The following is a 16608-nucleotide window of genomic DNA, read 5'->3' as shown; positions in this document are numbered from 1 at the left end:
TGTTTTCCTTCTGTACTGTGATCACGACGCACGCCAAGGGAAGTACTGCCACCTAGTGGTCTGGAGTACGTAAAAAACGTCCAATGTTCTCTCGTCTTCTTCCACCTCAGCATGCATCAATAACATTAACTAGATGTACAGCATAGCGGTACAAAATAGAACCGCAGCAAGAGTGGGGGATGGAGAAGATGGAGAAAAAATCATTTATAGGATTTATTTTCGCGGAATGGATGTACAGGACTGAGCGGCGGTCCTATTTTGTACCGCTATGCGGTACATCTAGTTAATGTTCAGATAGTTAAACCAGGACCTGAGATGCAGCATGTAACAGTAAGTTGTAGCATTCAAGTCATTACAATCATTGCTTAGTACAAACCATTTTTTTTATTGCAAAATACTTCAGACATACAATTACTCCCAAAGACAAGGAGGGAAAACAGTATAGCTTCATCATATGCAGTAACATACTTGACACCCAAGAATGAGTAAACAGTATTAAAAATGACACATTGCTCACGATCATAAATTAATTCATATGTATAAATTCACATACGTCATGATGACAGATATTCATCTGAGGTATGATTCTGTTTAGTAAATCTTTAAGTATTAACTTGCAATTTTACCGCTTTAAAACATTCCTTTGCTGGAGGCAGAAATATTAAATATGAAAGCTATGTGTTCTTCAAAACATATGCTAAAATGTTAAAAGCTTTATGTTGACGCCAGCCACAGATACACTACATAGATGTATAAATCAAGCCAGACTGGTAAATTTAGTTACTTTATTGCAGGAGCCATTTTCTTGCAGAAAAAAAAAAAAAAAAAAACATGATCAAAATAGATATCCAATGAGCTGGGGGTGAGTATGACCGTGAGAGTGAGTTTGCATGTTTTTAAGCTTCTTGGTACACTTGGCTGATGAAGGTGGAAATGTCAAAGACATAAAAGTTCACAGAAAGCATTTCCACCACCCTGCCTTCTTCACTCAGTAACCACAATACTGGAGAACAGTTCAGATAGAACTGGGATGGCCTGGGAGCGTGCGTGTGTGCGTCAGTTGAACCCCATGTTCTTGCTGTTCTCCAGAATCTCCTCATACAGCCAGCTCTGGTTGAACTCCTGGGACTGTTCCATGAGCTCAAACAGTTGCTTGAACTCGTCGGGGTACATCTGGCCTGTCATCACGTCCTCGAACAGGCCCATCTGGCCAAGAAGCTTAGACCCGCTGCCAGGGCTCCAAGAGCTGTGGGACAGACAGACACAAACGCCACCATCATTACCGCATTACACCTCACCCTGACTCTTTGCTAAACTATTTACAGTAATACATGGCTTCCAATGCACTCAAAGTAAATAAACAGGATAAATAAAAACAGTAAATAAATTAGATAACCTAGAAGGGGACACGAAGAGCATTAGAATTAGATCACATTCACATTTACTTGTGATTACATTTTTAGAAAAGAGGTATTGAAAATACTAATATGTTATACTTCTTGCTAATATCTGATATCTGAAAAATAAATAATTCTTCTACATTTGGCTGATAATTTTATCCAAAGTGATTCCAGAGTCTCCCCAGAGCAACTCAGGGGTGCCTTGCTCAAGGGCACATCTATGGCATCCAGGAATTAAACCCACCATTTTCACTCACTTCTGTCAGTCTCTCACTCTCCTATATAGTATATAAAGGCAAAAATGTCTAGCGTAACCTCTGCTTAAGACATGTTTGTACTCACTCGAGTCTCTCCACCAGCTGAGCCTTCCTCTTGGCCAGGCACTGTTTCACCATCATCACCAGCGTGCCACCGTTGTTGGGGGTGATGCTCGACGTGAACAAATCCTTGCGAGGAGTCATTCGTACCAGGCACAGGTGGTCATTGGGTAGCTGAAACGAGAGAAATGGCTCATCTAACAAACTCATTCAAATATAATTAGCCAGGGAATATGGAGAGGCCCTTTGACATAAAACTGATGTTATGCACCCATTCAATTAAGTAACTTTAAAAAAAAAAAAAACCTTCTGCTACTGTAAATACTACAACCACAAACATAACCATTCACAGGATATCTAACAGGAAACAATCTGTTTTAGTGACTGATCTTTGAGTATAAACTTACAGTGCTCCTTGGGATGGCCATTCCACCGTGCTTTGAGCTTGTAACGAAAGAGGACCATGGTTCCTGATGGTTCCATGCAAGACAGAGAAAAACAAGATAAACACTTGAAGAGTTCAGATGCAAAACCCTCCAAATCCGTCTGACCACTTTTCTTTTAAATGAGCATTTAAAATCAGGCTCCTATAGGTTTTTGCCTATAAATCGATATTTCAGACCAGGAAGATAGTGGTATTTAGTGGGTTTTGAAGTAAAATTATTTGATTAATGTATACTATGTGTGGAGAGCATCCACTCTCCATCTTTATCTCATTTTTGACGTAGGTGGCATTTAGAGGCTTTTGCATCTGAACCCTTCACTTCAAAAAAAAAAAAATTAACAACACACCATTAGATATCAGAGAATGGACACCATGACATGATGTACACCATGACATTGACCAGTATTTCTGTAATATGGTGTGGCATTGTAGATCGAATATGGCGCAATGCCAAAAATTACACAGGTAATATTAGAAAAACAACAGCAATAACAACAACAAAAATCCCTCAGGGCCCTTTTAAATCACATTCATTATCAGAGTATAACATGATTAAGAGCTGTTTATCTCCAAGACTGGGAGCAGCCAGCGACAAAATAGTCGAATGGGAATTGGGAATGCCTTTCAAATGGTCTACAGGCTTCAACATAGCAGTATAAGTATAAGTATATATACTTTTTTGATCCCGTGAGGGAAATTTGGTCTCTGCATTTAACCCAATCGGTGAATTAGTGAAACACAAACAGCACACAGTGAACACACAGTGAGGTGAAGCACACACTAATCCCGGCGCAGTGAGCTGCCTGCGGCGCTCGGGGAGCAGTGAGGGGTTAGGTGCCTTGCTCAAGGGCACTTCAGCCGCGGCCCACTGGTCGGGGCTCGAACCGGCAACCCTCCGGTTACAAGTCCAGAGTGCTAACCAGTGGGCCACAGCTGCCCAAAGCTGAGTATTACATAGGGTTCCTCCATCATCATCACCACATGGCGGTGTTTCTCCCTCTCACCTTATGCAGCAGCTGAATGTCACAGGCCATCTGCCACAGCGCTCCCAGGGCCTGGTAGTTCTTATTGTTTCCAGGCTTGGACACGATTTTCTGTGAGGCAAACAGATAATCATTTAGTTAAGAGTGTTTCAAAACAGATTAGCCAGATTTGCTTGGTATCTCACCTACCTCTGTGGTTAGGATGTGTGTGTATGTGTGTGTGTGTGTGTGTGTGTGTGTGTGTGTACTACAGTTTCACCAGGCGTCTGGCCTCACCGTGTACTCCTTCTCGCTCATGAACATGATGAGCTCGACGCGGCCGTAGCGGAAGATGGACAGCCTCTCGTACAGAGCATACACCAGCTTCCAGAGCATGTTCCTCTCGTTACGCTGGGAAAACATGCCCACCACCTTCACCGGAACATCTGATCAAAAAAATCAACAAAAGAAATGCCATTTGCTCAAACCAGAACCGTAGTCTTTAATCTACATTATTATTCGGCTCTTCACAATGCAAGCAGAATGCTCCATTGACTTGAATGGGATTTCCGAAAGTTCTAGCGGTCATTATTTCTTGGGAAAGGACCTCTCAAAACAAGAATGACCGCTGTCAATGGCAACGGAGTTTGTGCTTGGAACTTCATTCAAAAGTGAAAGCAGACGGTTGATCAGCTGTGTTCTAAAGAATGTTTGATTCAAGTTCAGCGTGTGTTGCGAACTATTTGTTTCTCAGCAAAAGCCACGACGAAACGGTAACAAATAAGTGTAAAGAGACATATCATGGAGTTTATTTTTTAGTTTTGGCAAGTAGCCGTATAATAAGCGGGATAATGTATAGAACGCCGGTCATCATGGGAAAATAAGTCCCTTCAGGGCGAAACAAGACCCCTCCGCTGGCGCGTCGGGGTCCGGTTCGCTCTGTCGGGACTTATTTTCCCCATAATGACCGGCGTTCTATACATTATCCCTTACATAATGACCGGCGTTCTATACATTATCCCTTACTTATTATGCTATGCTTCTAAACCATCTGTCCTGCGTTTTCCTTAGAACCCTAGTTCTTGCACTGGTGTGTGCAAGTTTTAGCTGTCCTTTGATGCACCTGGAAATGAATTCAAAGCGCATCACATATACTTACCCTATTAATAATATTTACAGATTTGGGTTTGGGAGGATTATGCAATAAATGTTATTGTGACATACTGAATTATATATAACTGTTTAAAGTCCAGATAAAACACACACACAACATATTACAGAAAGGACATATACAAACTATTGAATAGCTATCGACTACCTATTTATGTATCATTTCAGGTAAGGAGCAGAATAGCAGCTGACCTGCGGACCACGGCACCTCGGAAATGCCCAAGTCAGTGAAGAGCTTCTCTGTGAACATGGCTGGGGGTCTCATGCTGCCCGTGCCAATAGGGTCCAGCTTGAAGAAGTCACAGTGCACCACCTCCAGCTGGCCATCCAGTTGGTTCTCCAGAGCCTACAGATACAGTGAGTTCAAACGGCTCAGCCATTATTATTTTTTTTTTGTATATTTTTAAAGTATATTTTTTGGCCTTTTTATGCCTTTAATGACAGCACAGTGGAGAATGACAGGAGTGGAAGAGCGAGTGGGAGAGAGGGAGTCTGGGTGGGATCCGTAAAGAACCACGGGGCGGGAATCGAACCCGGGTCGCCAGCGTACGGTGCAGGTGCCCCAGCCAGTTGCGCCAGGGCCTCAGCCATATGTTTTGTTTGTTTGCTTGCTCTGTTATTCTTTCTTTTCTCCTTTACTGGATTGAGCTACCTCTTTCTATAACAACCAAGTCCCACCAACATTGCTGCATGGCAATAAAGAATATCTATTTATACTTTATCTCTCTCTCAAAGTAGTTGGATACTGATCATTTAATTTAGGGCTGAAATCACTATGGCTAAAAAATTTTTATGTACACCCATCGTCCATGGTGGCACTGCGTGTTTAATGCTCAATCACAGGCACAAGTCCATCATGATTAATAAGGACCAGCAACACCTTATCAGTCAAAAAACAGCACTTGGAATAGAACAGCAATAGTCAAGACATAACAAAGACAGAAAAGTGAGCAGGGTGTTTGTACTTACATGCAGGTCTGGCAGGAAGGCCTTGTCACTCTCCAGGGCGACCACCCTCTGCGCTCCACTGTTTAACAGCGACCGTGTCAGCACACCAGGACCTGGACACAGCAGTGATCAGTGACAGTTAAGAACGATGTCGAAATTAACATTTTTAAACAATAATGGGGTGTTTTCAGATTATTTCGTTTGTTGTAGAATTGTTGTATAAAAGCAATATAGCACTCGTGATCGTGGGGTTGGTCATGGATATTCCCACGGGTGTTGTTCGGCCGTAGCCACGAGGCCGGAGGCCGAGTGGCGCAGGCAACAACAGCCGTGGGAATATCCATGACCAATCCCTGAAATGTCCAGGGATATTCCAACTCATGGAACGTCTCTCGGTCAATCAGAAACAAATAAATAGTTCCATAGAACCCAATTGTTGTATAATAGCTCACAACGCTCAACCAACCATAGGCAAAGACTCTGGATGAGATACATGAGAGTGATACACTCACCTGGATTACAGTCAAATATGACAGACTTCCCATCCTCTATGTCTCTTGATAAGTGATCAGTCACCAGTCTAGCCAATTCTGGCTCCACTATGAACCGTCTTAGCGTTTTAGACCCCAAAGCTTTGCGTGTGTTATCCTCCACTTCGCCCAGGTCCAGGAAGTCATATCTGCAGTGTGGCCGGTACTGCCCTGTCAGAGACACGGCCACGGCGGACAGGTTCCTCTGTGTAAGCGCCGAAGACGGCGAGACCCGCTCGCTCTTCCCAGTCACGCTCTGAGTCTTCCACTGTGCCGAGGAGAACGGCTCCAGCGAGTAAGTGCTTGTGGAGGTAACTATTGTCCTTGTTTGATACACTGCCTGTGCCACAGCGGGCCTGCTCCATGGTTGTCCACAAAATGCCCTTACAGTCAGGACGAAAACGCTGCATCTGCCACAAGACGCCATTTCCGATTTACTGCGTGTCCGTCTGTAAAGGGGGTCACGAAAAAGAACTTACGTTACAATGTATGGGTGCTATTAGAAACCAGCCACAACCCATATTGATTGCCTCAGAGATAATGATCAATGTTTAGGCTAATATCACTTGGATTATATTTATTATAGAACTAAACTATGTGAGAAAGACTTTTGGGGCCGCCATCTGTAAGGACATCCGATCTTACCGAGGCTCCTCTAACCTAGTTTTACTCAGACGAACCTGTCTGGGTTCACCCAGGGCACCACACGTTGCCAATACGCAAGCTGGGCAAAGGGTGCTCTAAGGTTAGCTATTAAAGGGTGGATTTTTGTTATCAAATGAAGATTTATGCTTATATTTAAATACCCTTTAACATGATCATCAGCGAGCTCCACACTATCCAGTCGGCAAGGTCATGTTTATGTTTGTCCTGCGCCAAGTTATTTCAAGACTCTGATGTCTTTGCCAGATATAGGGTGCAAAATGACTACCACTGCAGCAGTACATTACAGATCACTTCCTGGCTGTATGCGTTCGTCTGTTCATGTAAATTAGCACAATCGAAGCACAATAAAACATTATTTAACGTTACCAACTAGAACATTACGAACGTTAGCTATGCTAACAGCATTTGCTGTAGCTAGCAGGCACTTCACAGCTAGCATTGCCAAGCCCTTACAGCGGTAGTATAAGCTAACAAGCTAACTGAAGGTTGTTAGCTAATATTAGCAAGCTAATCAGCGACCAGCTCGTTGTCAAAAATGACCAACGGCAGGCATAAAGTATGACACTAGCTATCATTAGACAATGCAGTTATAATTCATTTACAGGATGTAGTGCGAATAACTTACTGTGAAGGGATTTTGCAATCAAGCAGATTAATCTACGGCATCTTTCCCCGAGGTTGTGAGTGACATTGACCAAGCGTGGTAGTTCAGCGGTGTAGTAAAATGTTTCGCAATCTCGATGGTCCCAAATAAACTACGTCATCATAGAGCGACACAACAGTGAAAACAAGAAGTTCCTGGTTGTGTGCTTTCAATGTCATAGATAGAAAAATCCCATGCATCAGGAAAATTATGGGAGATGCACATGCCGATATCGTTTGGGAGCCGCTTCTTACAAGAAACAACGAAGCATCTAAGCTCGACTCAGACGAAGAGGATGACGTTGTGTTTGAAAGAAGTGGACGCGATGCAACTGTCGGCAATGCTTCTGTAAAACTCTCCTATACAGAGGCGATTGAAGAAGCGGGTTTTGGGTTGTTTCATGGCCTTCTGCTTGTGATATGTGGCTGGGCAAACGCTAGTGATGCAGTAGAAATACTGTGTGTGTCATTTTTACTGCCCACAGCTCGGTGCGATCTTCACCTGAGCTCCTCTGACATGGGTATACTGATGGCAAGCCTTTTTCTCGGTATGATGATTGGAGGCTATACATGGGGCTACCTTGCCGACAGAAGGGGACGCCAGAAAGTCCTTATAGCCTCTCTGACGGTTAACGGTATTTTTGGTTCCCTTGCCAGTTTTGCGTCGAGATTTTGGCTTTTTCTGCTGCTGCGGTTCATCAGTGGTTTTGGGGTGGGTGGGTCGATCCCAGTCATTTTCTCCTACTTCTCGGAGTTTCAGCCGCGACACAGAAGAGGTGCAATGATCAGCGCCTTGGCCACCTTCTGGATGGCAGGAAACATACTCGCTGCAGGTCTGGCTTGGTTGGTCATACCAAACACAGCGCTCAGGTTTCAGCTGGGAGGACTAGACTTTCAGAGCTGGAGGCTCTTTATGGTGCTATGCGCCGTTCCAAGTCTTTCATCTGCACTGGTGTTCAAGCTCGCCATGCCAGAGAGCCCCAAGTTCCTCATCGAGGCCGGGCGCCATGCAGAAGCGTTAAGGGTGTTCAGGAAGATGTTTGTGATGAATCACAGAGGCAGTATGAAGCCATTCCCGATGGCTGGCTTACTTAACAGTCTAGAGGACAAGCATGAAAGTGCTTCACCAGTCAGTAGAGAGGTGAAGTCTCAGAATCTGGCTGGCTGCCTCAGAATGGGAACAGACCCCATACGGCAACTTTTCAACGGACCCCTAGCATCACGGAGCACAGCTCTTACGATTATATTCTACTGCATCTCATTTGGGTACTACGGGCTCTGGATGTGGTTCCCTGAACTATTTAAGCGAACGGAAGCCGGAGGGTCCCCATGTGCCAACATGTCCCGCACCCGCACCGAAAGCAACGAGAGCTGCTACCCTGTCAAAACTGCCGTGTACATGGAGGCTTTCCTCACTGCACTCGCCAACCTGCCAGGCAACATCTTCACCATCTTAATAATGGACACTATCGGCGGAAAGATTCTCCTCTCCTCGAGTCTGCTGGTGTCAAGTCTCAGTGTGTTCTTCATCTGGGAGGTGACCACTAAAACCCAGAGCCTGATCATGTGCTGCGTCTTCAGTGGCGTGTCAGTCATATCCTGGAACGCTCTGGATGTCATCGGCACTGAACTTTACCCAACACAATTAAGATCGTCTGCCCTGGGCTTCTTCACTGGCGTGGGTAGGGTAGGGGCCATCATGGGTAATGTAGTTTTTGGACAGCTAGTTGACACCAACTGTGCAGTGCCCATCCTGAGTGTGTCACTACTGCTGCTGACTAGTGGACTGGTGGCCCTGCGTTTGCCAAAGACTAAACAAGCAGAACTCACTTGAGAGAGCGAGAGAGAGAGACAGAGAGAGAGAGAGAATCAAGCCAAACTCAGAACTCATCTTAGGGACAGATAAGCAAGCAAATAGAACAAAACAAGTAGAGCGTACCCAAGCAAAGACACAGACAGAACTTATCTGACAGAAAACCCTAGCAGATCTTGCCTGAGACTGCATAGAATTCAGTCTATCTGCAGTTTAGACTTCCACAGTGTTACTGTTGTGAAGAGTAGAAATGCTGTTGGTCCTTTGGCCTTCTTACGCATAAGTGCACTTTTCCAAAGAGTGATTTTGTGACTCAACTTTGTTTTAAATATTACTGCTGGCTTTAGATACATGACCAATATTTACAAATGTTTTTTTTTCAAATTACAAATGGTATGTGCTGAATATTCACAAACAGTTTTAAGGGGGGATCATACATAATGCACCACTCAATGTCAAGATGTTCAAACACACGGTGTGACTGAAGAAGTCCATGATTTTGCCAACTGTCATTGTGTTTACATTCTAAGGAATTCAAAATATAACCACACACATTACACACATTACATTGTCAATGTCAACACATGAAACAAAACATTCCTAACTAGTAAATAACAAGAAGAACTAACATATGATAATCATGGTACTGTTTAAGATTGCTTAAAGTTAGTTACTTAAACTCTATTTAATGATGTAATGTAATATGCTTATAGGAATACGGATGTATAATGCTTTTGTGCCAAATATTCATATATTAAATTATTTGTGAGAATATGTTGACTAGATTTGACTTGTGTTGCATTCATATTAATACCTCCAGTAATATTAGCCTCATATGTACTTGCACCCATTTTGTGAAGATCTCAAAGTAGTTGATAACTCAAACTCCAAAGGCTTCATAAATTCATTAGCAATAATCTCTGACTCTCTCTCTCTCTCTCCTCACACACACACAAACAAATCCAGGTCTTGATTTTCAGCATGGAAGACCTGAGAATTTTGCTCATAATGATTTAGAGTTGAAATCCTTGTGTTTTTAGCATGTGGCAACTCTCTCCAACACCCCAGTCCTCCTGTCCCTTCCCACGTCCCCATCTACACACACACACAGGATCATCTATGTGGGCCAGACAGGCTGCCCCTCTTTATGGTATTATTTCCACAGTCTTACATAGGCCTAATGAATAGTGATATGGTAATGGTTTACCACACACACACACACGCACACACACATCCTAAGATTCCAACGTATTATTAGAAACTACATTCTATCAAGTTTAACCATGATTCAATAATAAAGACGATGTTCTTCAAGTCATTGTTTGTATTTTGCTTCCATACTTTGTAGGCGTGGTCGTTCTTTGCGTCACCACTGAGCTTGGTTTTATCTGAGCTGCGCATTATATGTGCAAAAAACAGCTACAATTTCAGTCAAATGTTCTTTTTTTTTTTTTTTTAAAGTACATGCTCATGCTAAGTACTTACTTTTTTCGTAATTTTATTTGTTAATGCTCCTACCACGTAGAAATAAATAATCATAGTTTTACGAAGTAGCATGCGTTATCCAGTTATTTTTTGATGTGCTTGAACCAGACAGAACGCTACTGCCCTCATGCTGTCAAAGCTCTTCCTACACATGCAAACCTGGAAAGTTAGCTGATGATATGGCGCTTAAAATTGAACGCTTTGTTAGTGTAGGTAAAGGGAATGGTTTACGGGCAGTGCACAAAATTAAAGCCGGCGAACTTCTGTACAAAGCTAGTCCGTTAGCTTGCTGCGTTTCCAAGAAACATCTTGCAACCGCATGTCACAATTGTTTTACAAGGTAAGCTATGATGAATGGTGAATGCAAGCGTGCGAATGCAGCAGACACACACAAAGTAGAACTCTGTTACATCGGTTTCTTAAGTGTGTCTCCGTTATCCAGAGATGCCATTTAATGCTGCTGCATGACCCCTCTTTTTCTCCCTCTCTCTCTCCCTGGTCTCTAGCTAAATTGAGAAGTTATACTGGAGCCAACCGTTTCCTTACTGATATTATACGACAAATTGATGATTTGAAAAATAGTGATTTGTTATCCGTCAGCACATAAACGCCTGTGAACCAACAGAAGTGTTTGGCTACCTGTTTGTGATAGATATGAGAGCAGCACTTTAGTTTAGCCCGACTACTTTGACCACTAGAGTGTGCTTTTGCTCCATTTTTATAGCCTCTTAGCCATAAGATGAAGTGGTGTATTGTTACAGAGGGGGGCTGGCTGAAAGTGGTGGTGTTGGTGGGTGGTCAGTAGGTGGCACTCTTCCCTCTGGCCAAAAAGCTCGATCCCAATGCCCCAGTGCAGTGATGGGGACACTAGGCTACTGTAGGAGATTCCATCCTTCGGATGAGACCGTTAGGTCACTGGTCGCAAAGAATAGGGGGTTCCCCGGTGTCCAATTTCCAACCTGGCTCATTCAATCTGGCCTCCTAATCATCCCCCACTGTAATTGGCTCATTCAATCTGCCCCCCTGATCATCCACCACTGTAATTGGCTCATTCACTCCCTCACTCTCCACCTCAAGCTGGTGTGAGCGTTCTGGCGCATAATAGCTGCCGTGCATCACCCAGGTGTTACACATTGGTGGCGGTTAGTGAGGTCCCCCTCTCCATGTGAAGCGCTTTGAGTGTTAAGAAAAGTGCTATATAAATGTAACATGTTGTTGTTGTTGTTGTTGTTGTTGTTGTTGTTGTTCTTCTTCTTCTTCTTATCCAAATACCTACCAAACATGTTGTCATGACGTAGAGCTCAAAACTCTTAACAACATTTCTATTATCCCTGGTGGTAATATGGTATGCAGGTTAAAGGTCAAACTAGAATACATCTGCTTATTGGCCAGCCAAACCTACCATTTCTGGCTGTTTTTTTTTTTTTTTTTTATCAGTCTTTTATCAATGCCCTTCCTAGTTTTCTTTGAGTTTCAGTATTTCCACAAATGAAAGGTTTATATACCAAAATATATTTAAGTACACATTGAACTGTTCTTAAATGGTCAACGTACCTGTTGGCAGACAATAGATTTCTCTAACTGTTGCTGCTTTGTTTTGTTACCTGTAGTCTTCATGCCTCTGTCAATGTTCACATGAGATTGCACACCACCCCCCTGCTGACATCAGGCTGCGTAACTTCTGAAAAGAATCTGAAGAATCTGAGGCTGTATGACAGAACCCTCCTAACTTCCAAATCCTATCTTAACCACAGGCTGGAGATATGGAGTTTCTGTGATACAGCTCTTAGGTTCATCTGTTCTCCACAGATAACAGAGTTGACCCATGCATGAAAATATATGCATCAATGAGCAGGGCTATTAGGCAGTGATATGAGGAACGAGGCTGAGCTTTCATCACCTCTCGGAGGCCGATTAGTCACAGAGCTGTGACGGTTAATCAGTGTGTGATAACAGAACTGCTGTGCTTATTTGTTTAGCATGTATAGGCCTCTGTGTGAAGAAGCATCTCTTAGGCCTAGGCCCCTAGACATGTAATAGTAGGCTACTCAATAGCTTATGTTGTTCTTTGCAGTTACATTACTGTTTAATTGCTCTGTGCGGCAGTATTGGAAACCTCAGCACCTGCACGTCTAATGTATTTTGGTTCTAGCCAATAACCATAGAGGTTTTCTTTTCTGGCTATAGCATGAAACTAAATAAATATCAAGGCCTGAAAAAAATATGGACATAGGATTTGAACATTAAACGCTTCACAGGCCTTGGTTTTGGGACCCATTCATGATATAGGCAAGGTTTGAACCTGAGACCTTATCAGATTTTTCACGGAGTGACAATTTTGTCTTTAGACAGGGTTATAAAAGCTGGACATGTGTGGCCGTCATACCCGCCAACGGAAGTGAATCATGTGAACCTGTGGTACCGCTGCCCGTGGGGTGTGGTCTGCCCACATACAGTCATTAGGGCTTATGGCCAGGTCAAAGGTTAGATTCTGCTGGTTTTCTCATTCACTGGGTTGTTAAACTGCTTGCTGTTCAGTGGCCTGCTTCAGTGAATTGCATTGGGTATCTTTTGAAGTTGTGAAGGTGCTATGAAGATTGCTGAACCCTTTACGCCATGTGAAACTCCTTACATCCCTTCACTTAACTCTGTTAGAACCTATACTTATTAGTACTGATATGCTGCACAAACATGTCCTGTTCACACTGTACCTTGATTGTTCCCCTTTTTTGTCTTTGGATAAAAGCATCAGCTAAATGTAAATATGAATAAAACAGAAGCTTAACGACAGGCCTGGTTTTGCACATGTTTTCATGTCAGGGATATGTGGATGTAAGTTGCTACAGAATACTACTTCCTGTATGTAGAAAAGTGATTGGCCACTTCATTGTAAAGCTCAGCCGCTAGAGTTAATTGTATTTCTCAGGGACATAAATCTTCCTGCTGTCTCATATGTAAATTGTGGACCATTTCCTGTCACCACGCTGTTTTGGTGAAAGGATGGCTTGTAATAAAATCAGACATATGAAACTTTCCAAACTTCTAATATGAAAAACTTCCATCATCAAAAAAGAAAAACCGCAGGGGCTGTCATATATTTCAAACGATGGAATTGCCTCTGTCTATTTTTATGCCCGGCTGTAGGTGTAGGCACGTTTAATATTCAATTTCTTCTCAGCCAAGGAGTTCTCTCAAACCTTAATTTTCCCTGTGTATGCTTTTGTGTGTGTGTGTGTGGGTTGCGGCGGATGCAGAATGATTTGTTGTGAGGTGTGTGTGTGTGTGTGTGTGTGTGTGCGTGCGTGCGTGTGGTGATTTCACAATAACAGTGACAGCCTCAGCACATGTCTTGAACTCTGATTCAGGCGCTCGTCTCTTCACACTCTTCGCTCAGCAGCCCGCTGACACGCTGACTCTTTATTAAATCTTTTGAAACCCTGAAGCCTCTTAAGGTGATGGATGGGATTTGTTAGGAGTGTGTTCCCCTGAAATAGGAGCGGGAACAGGAATATATCGCGGCGTGGGCCGTAAACAGACCTTTCTCTCTCTCTCTCTCTCTCTCTCTCTCTGCACTGGGGCAGGCAATACTTGTTTGCTTGTTTGTAAGAGCAGGACATGGACGTGGCAAGTCACTGGCAACCCTGTGGTTTATGGTGTTGCTCAGGACAAGCAAAACATCTTCGCCAGGGCCTGGAAGGAGATGGGTCATTCCACGTCAGTTCAACCAGGGCCCACACACTCAACATAGGCTCTTGATTTATTTTCCTTACTGAGATAAGTAGAAACACTCTCACAAAAAACAATGAACAGAAAATAAATTCCTTCAGGGTCTGAACAGCAGACCTTAGAAGTCTAAAAAATCATTTTGGTTCTCATTTTCAGAGCACCTAAACACCTTGTGGGAATATACAAAGAATTTTTTTAATATTTTTTTTTCTTTATTCTCCATGATCTTTTCTTTTTAGAAACACCAATTTGACTTGTCTTATGTAAATCGTTTTTTTTTTTCACTTTCCACCCTGAACATGCGCAAAATGCACCATTGACATCAATATGTTTTGTATAGAGCTACCACAGGTTACTCTATACAACCACAGGTGGCAGTGTGGTGACTCTATATAAAACATATTGATGTCAATGGGGCATTTTGCCCATGTTCAGGGTGGAAAATAAAAAAGAAAGATTTGCATAAGACAAGTCAAATTGGTGTTTTCAAAAAGAAGTGATCATGGAGAATAAGGAAAAACATATTTAAACAAATCTTTGTATATTCCCACAAGGTGTTTGGGTGCTCTGAAAATGATAACCAAAATGATTTTTCAGACTGAAGGGATTTATTTTCTGTTCATTGCTTTTTGTGAGAGTGTTTCTACTTATCTCAGTAAGGAAAATAAATCAAGAGCCTATGTTGAGTACAAATATGTCTTCTGAAGGCTTAAACAGAGCCCAGCCAAAAACTCCAATAAAATTTGTATCAACTTTAAGGGACAGCTATGACCATGCAGAATTATCCAGACCAAAAGTGACGATTTTGCTACATACTATTCCTATTTATGTACCACCATGCAAAATTTGAGCCTCCTACATGGTTCAGTTCTTGCGCTGTGGGCTTGTGAACTTTGACAAAAAAAAGAGGATGGACAAAATCGACACCCCCCTCCCCCTGTAAAACTGGCTGTATCTTGGAAAGTATTGATCTTACATAAGAGTAATTTTACAGTGTGTCTCCTAGGTAACATAGGTACACCTGGTAATTTTTCCAGAATTTTTTGAGACCTAAGTGCGTGGGCCCTGGTTGAACTGACGTGGAATGACCCGCAGGCAATACTTGTTTGCTTGTTTGTAAGAGCAGGACATGGACGTGGCAAGTCACTGGCAACCCTGTGGTTTATGGTGTTGCTCAGGACAAGCAAAACATCTTCGCCAGGGCCTGGAAGGAGATGGTGTTTAGGTAGTCTGTGTTGTAGATTTGCAGAACGTGATTGTAATTATTGTTTACAGAGGTTGGTTTTGCTTGGTATTGTGTTCTTGTCACAGTAATCTAGAGCAGATTTTTTGGAGATGCTCTTGGAGCCACCTGTACACTTAAACAGAGCTGTGTGTTTATAGTCCAATCAGACTGTTGTTGATTGGAGAGTATGGCACCATGTACTGTCCAGAAAAGCTCAACTGACTCATGGACCAGTAATAGGACTCAGATGTTCTCTGATGTTCTCATCATTCACTCTATTGATCCTGGTTGTAGGAAGTGAGGTGAAGTCATTGCAGACATCGATACGTGTTCGCTTGCGTTTGGAAAAACAGATTTATTGAAGTGATGAGCGCAGTGAAAACATGAAGCCTTCAGGCGGATGATCATGACTGATCTGTTAGGAGAACCCAGAGCCTACTGGGAAATCTGTCCTTTGGGCTGCAAAGAAATCACATCAGCTCATCATTCATCATAGCCCAGTAAAACTGGACCGTTTGGCCTACCGTCTGGCCAGATATAAGTGAGATTTAAGAGAGGTGAGATGTATGGTAAGCTGACAGCGTTGGGGTCTGTAGGTTGTGGCCTGGATGGTTTTACAGACTTGTGCTGTAATGATCACTTATCACCCAATGCTGACCTGCCCTGATTGTCCCCTCCACTTTGGCGCCCCTTGGTGGCTGTGGGGTGGTAGGGTAGTAGGATACTCCTCAAAGTTTAAGCTAAGTAGGTAGTGCACATGGTGTGGATAGGTGTACATGTGTCTGTATAGTAGTGATATCTAACCACTGTCCCATGCTTTATGGCTTTCAGTGATGTATTTAGCAGCAAGTGCTGCTATTTGTCCCTGTTGTCCAAGTAAGACAGCCCTGGAACCCCCAGAACCCTGGAATTAGGCTTATAAAAAACCTGTCAAAGTAAGAGTTCTGAATATTTCTAACAGTGAAGAAGAAAGTGCAACCTCACCTGTTAAACAGTGATCAAATGACCACACATTTTTGTTCTCTTCGTAACCATTTTTATTGTATTTTTCTATGGCTAGTTCTCTCTCTCTCTCCCTCCCCCCCCCCCTCTCTCTCTCTGTATGATGGGAATGGGTATTGTATTTTTCTATGGCTTCTCTCTCTCTCTCTCTGTATGATGGGAATAGGTGTAGGGACACCATGAGGATGCTGATATTAGCAGGCAGGTCACAAACACCTGCCGCCGAACACCTGCAGCAAAGACCATGATTTCCCTGGGAGGCTCCCTGTGGCAACAC

The 16608-nt window shown here is 43.0% G+C and overlaps 2 protein-coding genes across 2 annotated transcripts; one reads left to right on the top strand and one right to left on the bottom strand.

The window, feature by feature from the left end:
• Positions 1–364: 364 nt before the first annotated feature.
• Positions 365–7196, bottom strand: tfb2m (transcription factor B2, mitochondrial). The gene is made up of 9 exons (XM_042073341.1): positions 7064–7196; positions 5755–6221; positions 5264–5355; positions 4487–4640; positions 3422–3570; positions 3167–3256; positions 2125–2187; positions 1743–1891; positions 365–1246 (listed from the first exon to the last, which is right to left on the bottom strand). Exons 2-9 carry the CDS (start codon positions 6197–6199, stop codon positions 1057–1059), a joined length of 1332 nt encoding a protein of 443 aa, XP_041929275.1. The 5' UTR covers positions 6200–6221; positions 7064–7196; the 3' UTR covers positions 365–1056.
• A 14-nt stretch (positions 7197–7210) lies between these two features.
• Positions 7211–10204, top strand: sv2 (synaptic vesicle glycoprotein 2). Its single transcript, XM_042073340.1, has one exon. It carries the CDS (start codon positions 7292–7294, stop codon positions 8912–8914), a length of 1623 nt encoding a protein of 540 aa, XP_041929274.1. The 5' UTR covers positions 7211–7291; the 3' UTR covers positions 8915–10204.
• Positions 10205–16608: the final 6404 nt, after the last annotated feature.

Source organism: Alosa sapidissima, chromosome 19 (genome assembly GCF_018492685.1).
Source record: "Alosa sapidissima isolate fAloSap1 chromosome 19, fAloSap1.pri, whole genome shotgun sequence".
Taxonomy (NCBI): Eukaryota; Metazoa; Chordata; class Actinopteri; order Clupeiformes; family Clupeidae; genus Alosa; species Alosa sapidissima.
The sequence above is the reverse complement of the archived record's forward strand: the minus strand, read 5'-3'. Positions and strand labels throughout refer to the sequence as shown.